This window comes from Pseudophryne corroboree, chromosome 4, assembly GCF_028390025.1.
Source record: "Pseudophryne corroboree isolate aPseCor3 chromosome 4, aPseCor3.hap2, whole genome shotgun sequence".
Taxonomy (NCBI): domain Eukaryota; kingdom Metazoa; phylum Chordata; class Amphibia; order Anura; family Myobatrachidae; genus Pseudophryne; species Pseudophryne corroboree.
In genome coordinates this window covers 848,439,866-848,458,993 of record NC_086447.1, presented here as the reverse complement: position 1 = coordinate 848,458,993, position 19,128 = coordinate 848,439,866, and the positions used below count along the sequence as shown (strand labels likewise).

The 19,128-nt window shown below is 48.3% G+C and overlaps 1 protein-coding gene and 1 pseudogene across 3 annotated transcripts in view; one reads left to right on the top strand and one right to left on the bottom strand.

The window, feature by feature from the left end:
* The window catches only part of SPTBN1 (spectrin beta, non-erythrocytic 1), a 289,366-nt gene that overhangs the window by 187,991 nt on the left and 82,247 nt on the right, over positions 1–19,128 (top strand). For all 3 annotated transcript variants that reach the window (XM_063918643.1, XM_063918644.1, XM_063918645.1), the window contains one exon: positions 3,352–3,503. In XM_063918643.1, the coding sequence (XP_063774713.1) occupies positions 3,352–3,503 (152 nt within the window). The remainder of the gene's footprint in view (positions 1–3,351; positions 3,504–19,128) is intronic.
* Positions 252–371, bottom strand: LOC134912643 (5S ribosomal RNA; annotated as a pseudogene).

The following is a 19,128-nucleotide window of genomic DNA, read 5'->3' as shown; positions in this document are numbered from 1 at the left end:
AAATTGCCTCCCTTATTGTGTACGCTCGTCCGGGCACAGTACCTAACTGGAGTCTGGAGGAGGGTCATAGGGGGAGGAGCCAGTGCACACCACCTGATCTGGTAAAAGCTTTACTTTTTTGTGCCCTGTCTCCTGCGGAGCCGCTATTCCCCATGGTCCTTTCAGGAACCCCAGCATCCACTACGGACTCCGAGAAATAGAATTATCGGTAAGTAAATTCTTATTATAAGAAGAACCGTCCACCGATAATTATGATACAACACCTAGTATTCCCACCTTGTCTCCAAATGCGGTAATTACTAGGCCCATCACTGCTTAATTGCCAAGATCAGACGGGATCGGATGGGATCCAGTGTGGTATGGTAGTATCAATCAATGCGGTGTGCAGTTATGTGTCCATTACGCAATGGACAAGAGCCCAATTGGCCCAGTGAGTGAGAGACCAAATCAGTGAGCATAAACAGGTGTAAAGTAATTAACATGACACACGGCGGTGTCTAAGAAAAAATAAACCAGAACATTTGTCTCAGTATGTAATTCTACCGAGTCACAGGAAGCATCCTAAACGGAATTCCTCATTAAGCCCATTCGGGGCCAATGATTGCAATCTGTCAATCCATTGGTGTTCTCTTTGCAAAAGCATTTTATTGCGGTCACCACCCCTTTGTAGTGGTGGGATCTGATCCAAGATACAACACTTGAGTTGATTGATGGAATGTTTAGCCTCCATGAAATGTCTTGCAACAGGTAAGGTTGAAAAGTCACTTGAAATTCCACCCTGTGTGATGCTCTTTTTGATAGTAGAACCTTGGACCTTGCACCAATTAATTTTTGACTTTAGACATAGAGTGCTGTCACTTTGCCATATTTTATATATATATATATATATATATATATATATATATATATATATATATATATATATATATATATTAGTGGTGGGCAACGATTAAAATTTCTAATCGCGATTAATCGCATGATTTTCTCAGATTAATCGCGATTAATCGCATTGTTATGCGCAAGATTCAATAATGAATTCAAAAGTAGTGTATTGCGCTCCTGGTTGGCTGCCAGTACTCGAGTTCCGATTGGCTCGCTGGTGGCCAGCAATACACTTGAAATGGCACCGGCGCTGTCACGGTCTCCATGGCTGCCTGCAGCTAACTACTGTATGCACCACACATGTCCCCCCAGTGCCAGATATCCCCCAGTGCCAGATATGCCCCCAGTGCCAGGTATACATGCCCCCCCAGTGACAGATGTACCCCCAGTGCCAGGTATTCATTCCCCCCAGTGACAGATATACCCCCAGTGCCAGGTATACATGCCCCCCAGTGCCAGATATCCCCCCAGGGCCAGTTATGCCCCCAGTGCCAGATACACATGTCCCCCCAGTGCCAGATATGCCCCCAGTGCCAGGTACACATGTCCTCCCAGAGCCAGATATGCCCCCAGTGCCAGATATCCCCCAGTGCCAGGTAGACAAGTCCCCCCAGGGCCATATATCCCCCAGGGCCAGATAAGCCCCCAGTGCCAGATATCCCCCCAGTGCCAGATATCCCCCCAGTGCCAGATATCCCCCCAGGGCCAGATATCCCCCCAGGGCCAGATATCCCCCCAGGGCCAGATATGCCCTCAGTGCCAGGTACACAAGTCCCCCCAGTGCCAGATATGCTCCCAGTGCCAAGTATACACCCCCCCCCCCCCCAGTGCCAGATATCTAAATTCCCGCTTACTTGCACTGCTGCCCATTCCTCCCCCCTGCATTCTACGAAACTTACATTTTGAGGGGACCCGGGAGGCAGCAGCAAAGATCGGGACAGGGCCAGCTGCCTGCGAACTGCCAGGCAGCCACGGCATGGAGGAACAGAGCTGCAACGCTATTCTAACTACAATGCCATCCGTGAGCAAATCGGAGGTCACGGGCTGGCAGCCAATCAGGAGCTGCCAAATGGCAGCTCGTGATTGGCTGCCGGTCCGTGACCTCCGATTGGCTCACGGACGGCATTGTAGTTAGAATAGCGCCGCGGCTTAGCCTCTGTCCTTTCAAGGCAGCTGCTGGTGTGCAGCGTTAAAATAATTGTCGCCCGTTAATTAGTTAATGCATTAACGCGATATTATCGCGTTAACTTGCCCAGCCCTAATATATAAAATATTTGTATTAATGTATGGAAACTATGGTTTGTTTAGACATTGGACCCATTAAGTATAAATTTATTGCACCAAGTAGTTTTTACGTTTATAATTGTCTTATTTCTCCACAAAGCTTTATACTATGTTTCTTACTTTGGCTAATAACATTCCCCCATTGTTGTGTATTTGTGCCTGTAGATTGGAAGCATCCCTGCGGTATTGACTACTGATAAATAAATTAATTGATATATGCATGTGTCTGTACCTTATGAGCATTAATAATACTAACATTCACAGTGTACAGACAGACATATTCTACGCAGACCTCCCCTGTACTATGGAACATTTATAGAAAATACATTACAAATGTCAAAATACGGTTTTTAAATATTTGTGCAAGTGCTAAAAATTTTAAATTATTAATTTCTTTGCGGTGTTGTTGTAAATTGTTGATGTTTTGCATGTTGGAAACACGATTGTTAGACAGAGTATACAAGTGCTAAAATGCAGGGGTGGAGAAATTGTGCATAGCTTTGACTCTGTGATTTTAGGAGGCCTGGCGATAAGTTTAACCACCCACGCTGTATATAGGAGGCCTGACAGTGCGGCTACCCACACTGTATATAGGAGGCCTGGCAGTAGGTGTGGCCACCCGTACTGTATATAGGAGGCCTGGCAGTAGGTGTGGCTACCCGTACTGTATATAGGAGGCCTGGCAGTAGGTGTGGCCACCCGTACTGTATATAGGAGGCCTGGCAGTAGGTGTGGCCACCCGTACTGTATATAGGAGGCCTGGCAGTAGCTGTGGCCACCCGTACTGTATATAGGAGGCCTGGCAGTAGGTGTGGCCACCCGTACTGTATATAGGAGGCCTGGCAGTAGGTGTGGCCACCCGTACTGTATATAGGAGGCCTGGCAGTAGGTGCGGCCACCCGTACTGTATATAGGAGGCCTGGCAGTAGGTGCGGCTACGCACACTGTATATAGGAGGCCTGGCAGTAGGTGTGGCCACCCGTACTGTATATAGGAGGCCTGGCAGTAGGTGCAACTACCCACACTGTATATAGGAGGCCTGGCAGTAGTTGCTGCCACCCACACTGTAAAATATCTCTCAATTGATAACTCGCTGATTGTGCATTTTTTAGCTATGTTGCTACAACACTCGTGCCATCATGGATTGTCATTAACCACCATTTTGTTTTTGTGTCCCCTTCACAGATGAGCGTGAGGCTGTCCAGAAGAAGACCTTCACAAAATGGGTCAATTCACACCTGGCCCGAGTGTCCTGCAGAATTACTGATCTGTACGCAGACCTGCGAGATGGGCGGATGCTTATCAAGCTGCTGGAGGTTCTCTCAGGAGAGAAACTTGTAAGTAGACTCATCCCCCACCGGTCTCATAGAGAGTGACTGATTATTTCATGTCTCTGTGTGGACACTGCTATGGGGTAATCGGAGAACTACATTTCCTCCAGCACGATCACACTGCTAGAACAGGAGTGCCTACATGTTTACTAACCTGCATCATGCGAAAAATTCATCTCTCCCCCCCTCCCCCTCACGCACACTTCCCTTCCCCCTCACACACACTTCCCTTCCCCCTCACACACACTTCCCTTCCTCCCAAAGCTCTATTCAAGTACTACACGTGCAACTCAACATCAGATCGCTTGTAATAGTGCAAATACTGTGATTTTAATCAATCGATAGAAAGAGATGTATTATGCCCTCTTGCCTCTGTCTGTTAATTGCAGTACTACTGAATAAGTGGTCACTACTGTGTGTAGTCATATGTTATGTATAAATATGTATATACACACACACACTCGCCTATATGCCTGCATGCACACACACATTCAGTGGGATTGGTAGCATACTTGCTGACTTTCTGCCATTACACTATAGGAGACTCCTGCCCGGAGGGTTCACTACGGGTGGCCGGCGGTCGGGCTCCCGGCGACCAGCATCCCGGCGCCGGGAGCCCGACCGCCGGCTTACCGACAGCTTGGCGAGCGCAAATGAGCCCCTTGCGGGCTCGCTGCGCTCGCCACGCTACGGGCACGGTGGCGCGCTACGCGCGCCACACTATTTTATTCTCCCTCTATGGGGGTCGTGGACCCCCACGAGGGAAAATAAGTGTCGGTAAGCCGGCGGTCGGGCTCCCGGCGCCGGTATACTGAGCGCCGGGAGCCCGACCGCCGGCAAACAGAAGACCACCCCTGCCCGGAGGGCGACATAATTGTGGCCACATTTCCTGCCATTGGACAATGGGGAGGAGGCAGGGCCACACTGGCTCACTCTCTATTGCAAATTGCGTCTTCATGCCCCTGTATCGCCCTCTTCACTGGGGAAGAGGGTGGGAGGTGTGCCTTCTTTCTCTAACGTCCTAGTGGATGCTGGGGACTCCGTTATGACCATGGGGAATAGCGGCTCCGCAGGAGACTGGGCACAGCTAAGAAAGAATTAGGACTACCTGGTGTGCACTGGCTCCTCCCACTATGACCCTCCTCCAGACTTCAGTTAGATTTCTGTGCCCGGCCGAGCTGGATGCACACTAGGGGCTCTCCTGAGCTCCTAGAAAGAAAGTATATGTTAGGTTTTTTATTTTACAGTGAGATCTGCTGGCAACAGGCTCACTGCAGCGAGGGACTAAGGGGAGAAGAAGCGAACCTACCTAACTGGTGGTAGCTTGGGCTTCTTAGGCTACTGGACACCATTAGCTCCAGAGGGATCGACCGCATGGAACCGGCCATTGGTGTTCGGTCCCGGAGCCGCGCCGCCGGCCCCCTTACAGAGCCAGAAGCAAGAAGAAATCCGGAAAATCGGCGGCAGAAGACATCAGTCTTCACCAAGGTAGCGCACAGCACTTCTTTTGGTTGTCTGGGAGTCCTTCCAAAAATTCTGTAGTCTCCTGGATATCCAAAGCAATTGGATAAGTATAGTTGTCACTCACATGAAAAGAAGTTTCAAATTGGGTGTCCGTTTTCATGGTCAGAAGCTTCCCATCACAGTGCATGCAGATTGTGTTCTACTGAATCTCCAGTTAATGCAATAAAATAAACTCTGCCTCCTGAGGGTGCTCCTTGCAGTGATGGTTGGTGGCACAGACTGTGTACGTGTGCTGCTCACTGGTGCGTGTAGAGCTCTGTGTTCTGTTGCCGGAAGCTGAACACAGTCTGAAAGTAGAGACTAGTTCCCTAATTGCACTGCTTTCTTTACTCCTAGTTCTGAGCCTGGATAAATCTGGCTACCGAGGTGACCTACCAGTCTCTGTACCATGAGCAGTGTCCGTACAGTACTCCTGGGAATCTATAAGTTGCCCACATTAATGCCGCAGTAACTGTTGAAACGGGCACAGGATAAAGTACCATAGGCTATGGCAGGACTTGTAGTACAACAACATTTAGAGAGCTGCAGACTCCATTATTAATAAAGGAAGCTGAGATTCCCAAATTACTGCAGTATTTCATTTGGGCAATATATACTAAGCTCAAACTCGGGGGGTGGGGATGGCAAAAATTAGAATGGAAAATACTATATTGTAACAAACACTTCTGTAGACGCCAGGCTGTACGTTACATAACCCAGACATAATATATAGCAAGTGATTACGAGTTCTGATGAATAAATACCGGGGGGGGGGGGGGGGGGATTCGGTTGTTTTTGCACGCCCAATCACCCATCTAAAGGCAATGGCAATATGTTGTGCCCAAATTCCCAGGGTTTAGATCCGTAAAGCAGCTTAACCCACATTTACACAAGGAATATGTCATTTGTGCACTCAAAAGACGGATTTCACCGATTCCTGCTTGCCACCACAGGAGGGTACGAGCAGAAGTACTGGGCACCCATTACGCTCACACTCGATCGGTGCAACAATTGAATAGGTCCATTGGACGCCTAAAAACACTTTAATTCCCCCCTAATAGTAGCTGTTTATTTTGATAACACAGGTTATTATTTTGAATTTAACATTGAATACTGGACTTTAAAGATTTGGTTACCTTGATCTGCAAACCTTCTAAACTTGCATTGTAAGCAGGCCTCTGAATGAAAGGGCTATTGTTCATTGTATATGAAGAAACTATTATTATGTCCCTGGTATGTCTCGCTACTGAGACTACTAGAGACAAATAATTGTTTTTTGCAGAGAACCCTCAGTTACTACAAATCTGCTCTCAGGCACCATCCATTAATGTGACATCGAGCAGTACAGTCCCCCCTGCAAGCCAGTGTAACTCCTCCTATCAGGTTATGAAGGGTATTGCTGGTCGCTGTGTGACATGAAGCATTTGTACCAGAGTAACAGATTGCGCTGTTATCAGAGGGTGTTGTCACATGTAGCCAGCATATTACATACATTATTCATCATCTTGAGACATATTTGTTAAGCAGTGTATTAACACATTGTGTTCCTGTTGTATGCTCAGGCTTCTGGGTGTTTGCACAGAGCTCAGTATTTAAGTATTTATCTTCAAAGTGAAGGTAATCTGTATTTTAGTGCTTTTGATTGTACCACCTGTGTGAAAGCGGAGACCTATTTGGGTGTGGCGCCAAATTTAATGGTTTTACATAACTAACTCTTAAGGGGGGTACTCACGGAGAGATCCATGCTTAAAATCTAAGCAATCTGACTAGATTGCTTAGATTTTAATCACAGATCACTAGTGTGTAGCCCCCTCAGCGATAGCGATGCGCGGCCCCGCACATCGCTATCGCCGCTGCTAGATTGAGCCTGCATGCAGGCCAATCTAGCACGTCGCTCATTTCACCCGCTGGGTGTAATGAGCGGCTCCCCCGTCCTCCCCCGCATCGCTCAGCACACATCGCGCTGTGCTGAGCGGTTCGTTCAGTACAAATCTCTCCCGTCTATATGGGCCTTTAGACTCTCTCTCTCTAATTACCCGCAATTTTTTTTTTATATCGCCCTATCCAATTAGGTCCCGCGAAAAACACCGGACCTATTTATTTTTGGGCACTTATCGCGGATAAGTTATGGCAACGGGTGGAGGAGCGTGCCGCATCGGGACTAATTGGATAGTCCCCGGCAAACCAATTAGCCGCTGTAAATTATCGCTGCTAATTGGATACCCCCCTTAGACTCCGAGAAATATGTACTAAGCCTGGAGAGGGATAAAGTGGAGAGAGAGAAACTACCAACCAACCAGCTCCTGTCATTTTTCAAACTTAGGGGTCTATTTTACTAAGCCATAGAGAGAGATAAAGTGGATGGAAATAAAGTAACACCCAATCGGCTCCCGTCATTATTTCAAACACAGCCTGTAACATGGCAGTTAGGTGCTGATTGTTATTTTATCTCTCTCCAAGGTTTAGTAAATAGACCCCACAGTATGTAACATGGCAGTTGGAGGCTGATTGGCTGGTACTTTTTCTCGCCAATTTAACACACTCCAATACTGAGCTCTTTTGCCCCACAGACTCCTGAGTTGCCCCCACTTTCTTTGGTTTAATTCTCCGTGCAGTAGTGATGGAATCAGCATTGTCTGGATAGTTGGTGAGAAATCTGCATTGCTGAGAGTTCTGACCATCCATTCCTACCTTTTATTTCTCTGACGTCCTAGTGGATGCTGGGAACTCCGTAAGGACCATGGGGAATAGCGGCTCCGCAGGAGTCTGGGCACATCTAAAGAAAGCTTTAGGATCACCTGGTGTGCACTGGCTCCTCCCCCTATGACCCTCCTCCAAGCCTCAGTTAGATTTCTGTGCCCGACGAGAAGGGTGCACACTAGGGGCTCTCCTGAGCTCTTTGTGAAAGTTTTAGTTTAGGTTTATTATTTTCAGTGAGACCTGCTGGCAACAGGCTCACTGCATCGTGGGACTAAGGGGAGAAGAAACGGACTCACCTGCGTGCAGAGTGGATCGGGTTTCTTAGGCTACTGGACATTAGCTCCAGAGGGACGATCACAGGTTCAGCCTGGATGGGTCCCGGAGCCGCGCCGCCGGCCCCCTTACAGAGCCAGAAGAGCGAAGAGGTCCGGTGAAATCGGCGGCAGAAGACGATCCTGTCATCAGATAAGGTAGCGCACAGCACCGCAGCTGTGCGCCATTGCTCTCAGCACACTTCACACTCCGGTCACTGAGGGTGCAGGGCGCTGGGGGGGCAGCGCCCTGAGACGCAATAAATCGATAAAAACCTTATATGGCTAAAATAAATGCATCACATATAACTCCTGGGCTATATGGATGCATTTAACCCCTGCCAAAACATACAGAAAAACGGATGATAAGGACGCCGAGAAAGGGGCGGAGCCTATCTCCTCAGCACACTGGCGCCATTTTCCCTCACAGCTCAGTTGGAGGGAAGCTCCCTGGCTCTCCCCTGCAGTCACTACACTACAGAAAGGGGTTAAAAAAGAGAGGGGGGCACAAATTAGGCGCAGTATAAACAATACAGCAGCTATAAAGGGAAAAACACTTATATAAGGTTATCCCTGTATATATATAGCGCTCTGGTGTGTGCTGGCAAACTCTCCCTCTGTCTCCCCAAAGGGCTAGTGGGTCCTGTCCTCTATCAGAGCATTCCCTGTGTGTGTGCTGTGTGTCGGTACGTTTGTGTCGACATGTATGAGGAGAAAAATGATGTGGAGACGGAGTAGAGTGTCTGTAATAGTGTTGTCACCCCCTAGGGGGTCGACACCTGAGTGGATGTACTGTTGAAATTGCGTGACAGTGTCAGCTTTGTATAAAAGACAGTGGTTGACATGAGACAGCCGGCTACTCAGCTTGTGCATGTCCAGACGTCTCATACAGTGGGCTCTAAAGCGCCCGTTACCTCAGATACAGACGCCGACACGGATACTGACTCCTGTGTCGACGGTGAAGAGACAACCGTGATTTCCAATAGGGCCACTCATTGCATGATTGATGCAATGGAAAATGTTTACACTTTTCTGATAATATGAATACCACCAAAAAAAGGGGTATTATGTTTGGTGAGGAAAAACTTCCTGTAGTTTTCCTGAATCTGAAAAATAAAATGAGGTGTGTGATGATGCGTGGGTTTCCCCCCGATAACAATTGATAATTCTAAAAAGTTATTGGCAGTATACCTTTTCCCGCCAGAGGTTAGGGTGCGTTGGGAAACACCCCCTACAGGGGATAAGGCGCTCACACGCTTGTAAGAACAAGGGCTCTACCCTCTCTTGAGATGGCCGCCCTTAAGGATCCTGCTGATAAAAAGCAGGAGGGTATCCTAAAATGTATTTACACACATACTAGTGTTATACTGCGACCAGCAATCGCCTCAGCCTGGATGTGCAGTGCTGGGTTGGCGTGGTCGGATTCCCTGACTGGAAATATTGATATCCTAGATAAGGACAGTATATTATTGCCTATAGAGCAATTAAAAGATGCATTTCTATATATGCATGATGCACAGCGGAATATTTGCCGACTGGCATCAAGTATAAGTGCGTTGTATTCTACCAGTAAAGTGGTCAGGGATTCCAAACGGCATTTGGAAGTATTGCCTTAAAAAAGGGGATGTACCCTAGGTCGCCTCTCAAAATAAGACGCCGTATTATCAGGCGCAGTCCTGGTTGGCAAGCGGACAAAAGGGTTCCTCTTTTCTGCTCGTGACAGAGGGAGAGGAAAATGGCTGCAGAGATCAGCCAGTTCCCAGGAACAGAAACCCTTTTCCGCCTCTGCCAAGCCCTCAGTATGACGCTAGGGCTTTACAAGTTCAGGCCTGAACTTGCACGGTGGGGGCCCGTTCTCAGTGAATTTCAGTGCGCAGTGGGCTCACTCGCAAGTAGACCCCTGGATCCTTCAGGTAATATTTCAGGGGTACAAATTGGAATTCGAGACGTATTCCCCTCGCCGTTTCCAAAAGTCTGTTTTACCGACGTCTCCCGCTGACAGGGAGGCAGTTTTGGAAGCCATTCACAAGCTGTATTCCCAGCAGGTGATAATTAAGGTACCCCTCCTGCAACAGGGAACGGGGTATTATTCCACACTATTGTGGTACCGAAGCCAGACGGCTCGGTGAGACCGATTTTAAAATCTAAAATCTTTGAACACTTACATACAGAGGTTCAAATTCAAAATTGAGTCACTCAGAGCAGTGATTGCAAACCTGGAAGAAGGGGACTACATGATGTCTCGGGACATCAAGGATGCTTACCTTCATGTCAAAATTTACCCTTCTCACCAAGGGTATCTCAGGTTATGGTACAGAACTGTCACTATCAGTTCAGACGCTGCCGTAGGGAGGGTCCACGGCACCCCGGGTCTTTACTGAAGTAATGACCGAAATGATGATATTCCTTCGAAGGAAGGGAATTTTAGTTATCCTTTACTTGGACGATTCCCTGATAAGGGTAAGATCCAGGGAACAGTTGGAGATCGGTGTAGCACTATCTCAGGTAGTGTTGCGGCAGCACGATTGGATTCTCAATATTCCAGATTCGCAGCTGGTTCCGACGACTTGTCTTCTGTTCCTAGGGATGATCCTGGACACAGTCCAGAAAGAAGGTGTTTCTCCCGGAGGAAAAAGCCAGGGAGTTATCCGAGCTAGTCAGGAACCTCCTAAAACCAAACCAAGTCTCAGTGCATCAATGCACAAGGGTTCTGGGTAAAAATGGTGGCTTCCTACGAAGCAATCCCATTCGGCAGATTCCACGCAAGACTTTCCAGTGGAACCTACTGGACAAATGGTCCGGGTCGCATCTTCAGATGCATCAGCGGATAACCCTGTCACCAGGGACAAGGGTATCCCTCCTGTGGTGGTTGCAGAGTGCTCATCTTCTAGAGGGCCGCAGATTCGGCATTCAGGACTGGGTCCTGGTGACCACGGATGCCAGCCTGCGAGGCTGGGGAGCAGTCACACAGGGAAGGAATATCCAGGGCTTATGGTCAAGCCTGGAGACATCACTTCACATAAATATCCTGAAGCTAAGGGCCATTTACAATGCTCTAAGCTTAGCAAGACCTCTGCTTCAAGGTCAGCCGGTGTTGATCCAGTCGGACAACATTACGGCAGTCACCCACGTAAACAGACAGGGTGCCACAAGAAGCAGGAGGGCAATGGCAGAAGCTGCAAGGATTCTTCGCTGGGCGAAAAACCATGTGATAGCACTGTCAGCAGTTTTCATTCCGGGAGTGGACAACTGGGAAGCAGATTTCCTCAGCTCGACCTCAACCCGGGAGAGTAGGGACTTCACCTAGAAGTCTTCCACATGATTATAAACCGTTGGGAAAAACTCGACAGGTATTGCGCCAGGTCAAGGGACCCTCAGGCAATAGCTGTAGATGCTCTGGTAACACCGTGGGTGTACCAATCAGTGTATGGGTTCCCTCCTCTGCCTCTCATACCCAAGGTACTGAGATTGATAAGATGGAGAGGAGTAAGCACTATATTAGTGGCTCCGGATTGGCCAAGAAGGACTTGGTAACCGGAACTTCAAGAGATGCTCACGGAGGATCCGTGGCCTCTACCTCTAAGAAGGGACCTGCTTCAGCGGGGACCTTGTCTGTTCCAAGACTTGCCGCGGCTGCGTTGACGGCATGGCGGTTGAACGCCGGATCCTGAAGGAAAAAGGCATTCCGGATGAAGTCATCCCTATCCTGATCAAGGCCGGGAAGGATGTAACCGCAAAACATTATCACCGCATTTGGCGAAAATATGTTGCGTGGTGCGAGGCCAGTAAGGCTCGACGGAGGAAATTCAACTGGGTCGATTCCTACATTTCCTGCAAACAGGAGTATCTATGGGCCTGAAATTGGGGTCCATTAAGGTTCAAATTTCGGCTCTGTCGATTTTCTTCCAAAAAAGAACTAGCTTCAGTCCCTGAAGTTCAGACGTTTGTTAAAGGGGTACTGCATATACAGACTCCTTTTGTGCCTCCAGTGGCACTTTGGGATCTCAATGTAGTTTTGGGTTCCAAAAGTCACATTGGTTTGAACCACTTAAATCTGTGGAGTTAAAATAGCTCACAGAAAAAGTGGTCATGCTGTTAGCCCTGGCCTGGGCCAGGCGCGTGTCAGAATTGGCGGCTTTATCCTGAAAAAGCCCTTATCTGATTTTCCATTCGGACAGGGCGGAATTGAGGACTCGTCCTCAGTTTCTCCCCAAGGTGTTTTCAGCGTTTCACCTGAACCAACCTATTTGTGGTGCCTGCGGCTACTAGGGACTTGGAGGCCTCCAAGTTGCTAGACGTTGTCAGTGCCCTGAAAATATATGTTTCCAGGACGGCTGGAGTCAGGAAATCTGACTCGCTGTTTATCCTGTATGCACCCAACAAGCTGGGTGCTCCTGCTTCTAAGCAGACTATTGCTCGTTGGATTTGTAGTACAATTCAGCTTGCACAGTCTGTGGCAGGACTGCCACAGCCAAAAATCTGTAAATGCCCACTCCACAAGGAAGGTGGGCTCATCTTGGGCGGCTGCCCGAGGGGTCTCGGCTTTACAACTTTGCCGAGCAGCTACTTGGTCAGGAGCAAATACGTTTGTAAAATTCTACAAAATTGATATCCTGGCTGAGGAGGACCTGGAGTTCTCTCATTTGGTGCTGCAGAGTCATCCGCACTCTCCCGCCCGTTTGGGAGCTTTGGTATAATCCCCATGGTCCTTACGGAGTCCCCAGCATCCACTTAGGACGTTAGAGAAAATAAGAATTTACTTACCGATAATTCTATTTCTCATAGTCCGTAGTGGATGCTGGGCGCCCATCCCAAGTGCGGATTGTCTGCAATACTTGTACATAGTTATTGTTACAAAAATCGGGTTATTATTGTTGTGAGCCATCTTTTCAGAGGCTCCTCTGTTATCATGCTGTTAACTGGGTTCAGATCACAAGTTGTACGGTGTGATTGGTGTGGCTGGTATGAGTCTTACCCGGGATTCAAAATCCTTCCTTATTGTGTACGCTCGTCCGGGCACAGTATCCTAACTGAGGCTTGGAGGAGGGTCATAGTGGGAGGAGCCAGTGCACACCAGATAGTCCTAAAGCTTTCTTTAGATGTGCCCAGTCTCCTGCGGAGCCGCTATTCCCCATGGTCCTTACGGAGTCCCCAGCATCCACTACGGACTATGAGAAATAGAATTATCGGTAAGTAAATTCTTATTTTCTCCGCTCCGGGCTTTTCCCAGAAAGGAGATGCAGCAAGTCTCTTCAGGGGGCGGGGCTGGACTGCCACATCAGGCCCCGCCCCCAAGCTGGGAAATGCCCACTGGTAGGGTGGGGCTAAATGATATTTGTGTTTTTTTAGCCCCGCCCTTTAGACCAGCACTGCTTTTTTTAATGCTTTTATTCTCGTCCTGCCTGCTGCACTAGGAATTGGGTAGGATGCGGGAGAGCCACATATACCCTTCCTGGGCTGCAGGGGACTACCCTAAAAATTCGGAAGTCTCCTGCATCTTCCGGGAGGGTAGGCCAATGATTCGCCAGGCATTAAACTTGGACAAGTGAGGGAGAAATCTCTGATTATTTTAAACCGGTTGCGATGCGCTCTGCCTCCAGGGCTTATATCTTGGTTCCTGAATTCTAGTGTTTCTTTTTGTAAAATGCTCATAATCTACATCGTGCAGGTACTAGAACAGATCATATATACATGTAAACTATCCAGGAGAGTGCCAGAGTGATCTGATTTATACAGCCACAGAAAGTGTCCACAACGCAGAGTAAAAAAGTTTACTGATCAGCTCTTTGTGTGCAGAAAAGTAAGCTTTATATTGGTGGTATATAATAGACCCAGAGGGGAGATGTAGCAAGCCTTGGAGAGAGAGATAAAGTACCAGCCATTCAGCTCCTAACTGCCATGCTACAGGCTGTGTTTTCTAAAATGACGGGAGCTGGTTGACTGGTACTTTACCTCCTAGCGGGGTAGCCAACCCTGGTCCTCGAGAGCTACCAACAGTTCACATTTTCCAGGTCTCATCACAGGGAAGTAATTAGGTCCAACTGTGGATCTTTTAAAATGTGACAGTTAGTAATGACTACACCTGTGCACCTGCTAGGTGAGCTGGAAAACGGGAACTCTCGAGGACCAGGGTTGGGTACCACGCCCATATATCAACAATCACAATTTATTGTTTCACAGATCCTGTGATTATTTCCCAGATATATTGTTCCCCCAATCAGTCTCACTTGCCCATACATGACTGATATATTTCAGTGACTTGCAGATCATTTTCAGTTATACAAATCTGCCAATTTTGAAAGACTCGTCAGTTTGCTGGAACTGATCTGCTGATTGTTACTCATACACTAGCAGTCTACAGTCCTAATTGACCTGAGAAAGTAAACATTTGGAAACACCTGATTTAACAATCCCAATCGATTTGCTGGCAAAATCTGCGATCTGTGTACCCCCTACATTACAGATTTATTGACAGTCGTTTGCAAAACATCAGATAGCTCCAATTGATTGCTGATGTCTGGGCCCCTTTAGTTTATACATCTGCCCCCTAAGCGTTTCTGGTTTAATAAAATGCATTACTTGAAAAATGGATGTAAAAATGTACAATTTGTATGTGCAAAAGTGCAAGCTGTGTGTTTGGTTGAATTCTTAATTATAAACCTTTAAATTCCCTTTTACTTGTGCTCTATAGCCTAAAGATATAGGATCAGCCTCAAAGCATACAAACCGCTTCCTGCTTTGTACAAGTTACCTGTCTGAGTGCAGTACTACTGTAGTTTATGGAAGCATCCATAGGATTGGAATCATTTTGACTGAGGGTTTGCGTTAGTGTTGCATAAACCTATTTCTCTAACGTCCTAGTGGATGCTGGGGACTCCGTCAGGACCATGGGGAATAGCGGCTCCGCAGGAGACAGGGCACAAAAGTAAAAGCTTTAGGATCAGGTGGTGTGCACTGGCTCCTCCCCCTATGACCCTCCTCCAAGCCTCAGTTAGATTTTTGTGCCCGGCCGAGAAGGGTGCAATCTAGGTGGCTCTCCTAAAGAGCTGCTTAGAGTAAAAGTTTTGTTAGGTTTTTTATTTTCAGTGAGTCCTGCTGGCAACAGGCTCACTGCATCGAGGGACTTAGGGGAGAGAAGTGAACTCACCTGCGTGCAGGATGGATTGGCTTCTTAGGCTACTGGACACCATTAGCTCCAGAGGGAGTCGGAACACAGGTCTCACCCTGGGGTTCGTCCCGGAGCCGCGCCGCCGACCCCCTTGCAGATGCCGAAAAGTGAAGAGGTCCAGAAACCGGCGGCAGAAGACTTTTCAGTCTTCATAAGGTAGCGCACAGCACTGCAGCTGTGCGCCATTGTTGTCAGCACACTTCATAACAGCGGTCACTGAGGGTGCAGGGTGCTGGGGGGGGCGCCCTGGGCAGCAATGATAGTACCTTATTCTGGCTAAAAATACATCACATATAGCCCCTGGGGGCTATATGGATGTATTTAACCCCTGCCAGGTCTCAGAAAAACGGGAGAAGAAGCCCGCCGAAAAGGGGGCGGGCCTATTCTCCTCAGCACACAGCGCCATTTTCCCTCACAGAAATGCTGGTGGGAAGGCTCCCAGGCTCTCCCCTGCACTGCACTACAGAAACAGGGTTAAAACAGAGAGGGGGGGCACTGATTTGGCGATATGACTACATATATTAAAATGCTATAAGGGAAAAGCACTTATATAAAGGTTGTCCCTGTATAATTATAGCGTTTTTGGTGTGTGCTGGCAAACTCTCCCTCTGTCTCCCCAAAGGGCTAGTAGGTCCTGTCCTCTATCAGAGCATTCCCTGTGTGTGTGCTGTGTGTCGGTACGTGTGTGTCGACATGTATGAGGACGATGTTGGGAGGCGGAGCAAATTGCCTGTAATGGTGATGTCACTCTCTAGGGAGTCGACACCGGAATAGATGGCTTATTTGAGGAATTACGTGATAATGTCAACACGCTGCAAGTCGTTTGACGACATGAGACGGCCGGCAAACATATTAGTATCTGTCCAGGCGTCTAAAACACCGTCAGGGACGTTATAATGCCCATTTTACCTCAGTCGGTCGACACAGACACGGACACTGACTCCAGTGTCGACGGTGAAGAAACAAACGTATTTTCCTTTAGGGCCACACGTTACTTGTTAAGGGCAATGAAGGAGGTGTTACATATTTCTGATACTACAAGTACCACAAAAAAGGGTATTATGTGGGGTGTGGAAAAACTACCTATAGTTTTTCCTGAATCAGATAAATTAAATGAAGTGTGTGATGAGGCGCGGGGTTCCCCCGATAGAAAATTATTGGCGGTATACCCTTTCCCGCCAGAAGTTAGGGCGCGTTGGGAAACACCCCTTAGGGTGGATAAGGCGCTCACACGCTTATCAAAACAAGTGGCGGTACCGTCTCCAGATACGGCCGCCCTCAAGGAGCCAGCTGATAGGAGGCTGGAAAATATCCTAAAAAGTATATACACACATACTGGTGTTATACTGCGACCAGCAATCGCCTCAGCCTGGATGTGCAGCGCGGGGGTGGCTTGGTCGGATTCCCTGACTGAAAATATTGATACCCTTGACAGGGACAGTATTTTATTTACTATAGAGCATTTAAAGAATGCATTTCTATATATGCGAGATGCACAGAGGGATATTTGCACTCTGGCATCAAGAGTAAGTGCGATGTCCATATCTGCCAAAAGATGTTTATGGACACGACAGTGGTCAGGTGATGCAGATTCCAAACGGCACAAAGATGTATTGCCGTATAAAGGGGAGGAGTTATTTGGGGGTCGGTCCATCGGACCTGGTGGCCACGGCAACTGCTGGAAAATCCACCGTTTTTACCCTAAGTCACATCTATGCAGAAAAAGACACCGTCTTTTCAGCCTCAGTCCTTTCGTCCCCATAAGCATATCTGCCCAGGGATAGAGGAAAGGGAAGAAGACTGCAGCAGGCAGCCCATTCCCAGGAACAGAAGCCTTCCACCGCTTCTGCCAAGTTCTCAGCATGACGCTGGGGCCGTACAGGACCCCTGGATCCTACAAGTAGTATCCCAGGGGTACAGATTGGAAAGTCGAGACGTTTCCCCTCGCAGGTTCCTGAAGTCTGCTTTACCAACGTCTCCCTCCGACAGGGAGGCAGTATTGGAAACAATTCACAAGCTGTATTCCCAGCAGGTGATAATCAAAGTACCCCTCCTACAACAAGGAAAGGGGTATTATTCCACACTATATTGTGGTACTGAAACCAGAAGGCTCGGTGAGACCTATTCTAAATCTGAAATATTTGAACACTTACAAAGGTTCAAATCAAGATGGAGTCACTCAGAGCAGTGATAGCGAACCAGGAAGAAGGGGACTATATGGTGTCCCGGGACATCAGGGATGCTTACCTCCATGTCCCAATTTGCCCTTCTCACCAAGGGTACCTCAGGTTCGTGGTACAGAACTGTCACTATCCGTTCAGACGCTGCTGGTTGGATTGTCCACGGCACCCCGGGTCCTTACCAAGGTAATGGCCGAAATGATGATTCTTCTTCAAAGAAAATGGACGATCTCCTGATAGGGGCAAGGTCCAGAGAACAGTTGGAGGTCGGAGTAGCACTATCTCAAGTAGTTCTACGACAGCACGGGTGGATTCTAAATATTCCAAAACCGCAGCTGTTTCCGACGACACGTCTGCTGTTCCTAGGGATGATTCTGGACACAGTCCAGAAAAAGGTGTTTCTCCCGGAGAAGAAAGCCAGGGAGTTATCCGAGCTAGTCAGGAACCTCCTAAAACCAGGAAAAGTGTCAGTGCATCATTGCACAAGGGTCCTGGGAAAAATGGTGGCTTCTTACGAAGCGATTCCATTCGGTAGATTTCACGCAAGAACTTTTCAGTGGGATCTGCTGGAAAAATGGTCCGGATCGCATCTTCAGATGCATCAGCGGATAACCCTGTCTCCAAGGACAAGGGTGTTTCTTCTGCGGTGGCTGCAGAGTGCTCATCTACTAAAGAGCCGCAGATTCGGCATTCAGGACTGGGTCCTGGTGACCACGGATGCCAGCCTGAGAGGCTGGGGAGCAGTCACACAGGGAAAAAATTTCCAGGGAGTGTGATCAAGTCTGGAGACTTCTCTCCACATAAATATACTGGAGCTAAGGGCAATTTACAATGTTCTAAGCTTAGCAAGACCTCTGCTTCAAGGTCAGCCGGTATTGATCCAATGGGACAACATCACGGCAGTCGCCCACGTAAACAGACAGGGCGGCACAAGAAGCAGGAGGGCAATGGCAGAAACTGCAAGGATTCTTCGCTGGGCGAAAAATCATGTGATAGCACTGTCAGCAGTGTTCATTCCGGGAGTGGACAACTGGGAAGCAGACTTCCTCAGCAGGCACGACCTCCACCCGGGAGAGTGGGGACTTCATCGGGAAGTATTCCACATGATTGTGAACCGTTGGGAAAGACCAAAGGTGGACATGATGGCGTCCCGCCTGAACAAAAAACTGGACAGGTATTGCGCCAGGTCAAGAGACCCTCAAGCAATATCTGTGGACGTTCTGGTAACACCGTGGGTGTACCAGTCGGTGTATGTGTTCCCTCCTCTGCTTCTCATAACCAAGGTACTGAGAATTATAAGACGTAGAGGAGTAAGAACTATACTCGTGGCTCCGGATTGGCCAAGAAGGAAGTGGCACCCGGAACTTCAAGAGATACTCACAGAGGACTCATGACCTCTGCCGCTAAGAAGGGACTTGCTTCAGCACGTACCATGTCTGTTCCAAGACTTACCGCGGCTGCGTTTGACGGCATGGCGGTTGAACGCCGGATCCTAAGGGAAAAAGGCATTCCGGAAGAGGTCATTCCTACCCTGGTCAAAGCCAGAAAGGAGGTGACCGCACAACATTATCACCACATGTGGCGAAAATATGTTGCGTGGTGTGAGGCCAGGAAGGCTCCACGAAGAAATTTCAACTCTGTCGATTCCTGCATTTCCTGCAAACAGGAGTGTCTATGGGCCTCAGATTGGGGTCCATTAAGGTTCAAATTTCGGCCCTGTCGATTTTCTTCCAGAAAGAATTGGTTTCAGTTCCTGAAGTCCAGAAGTT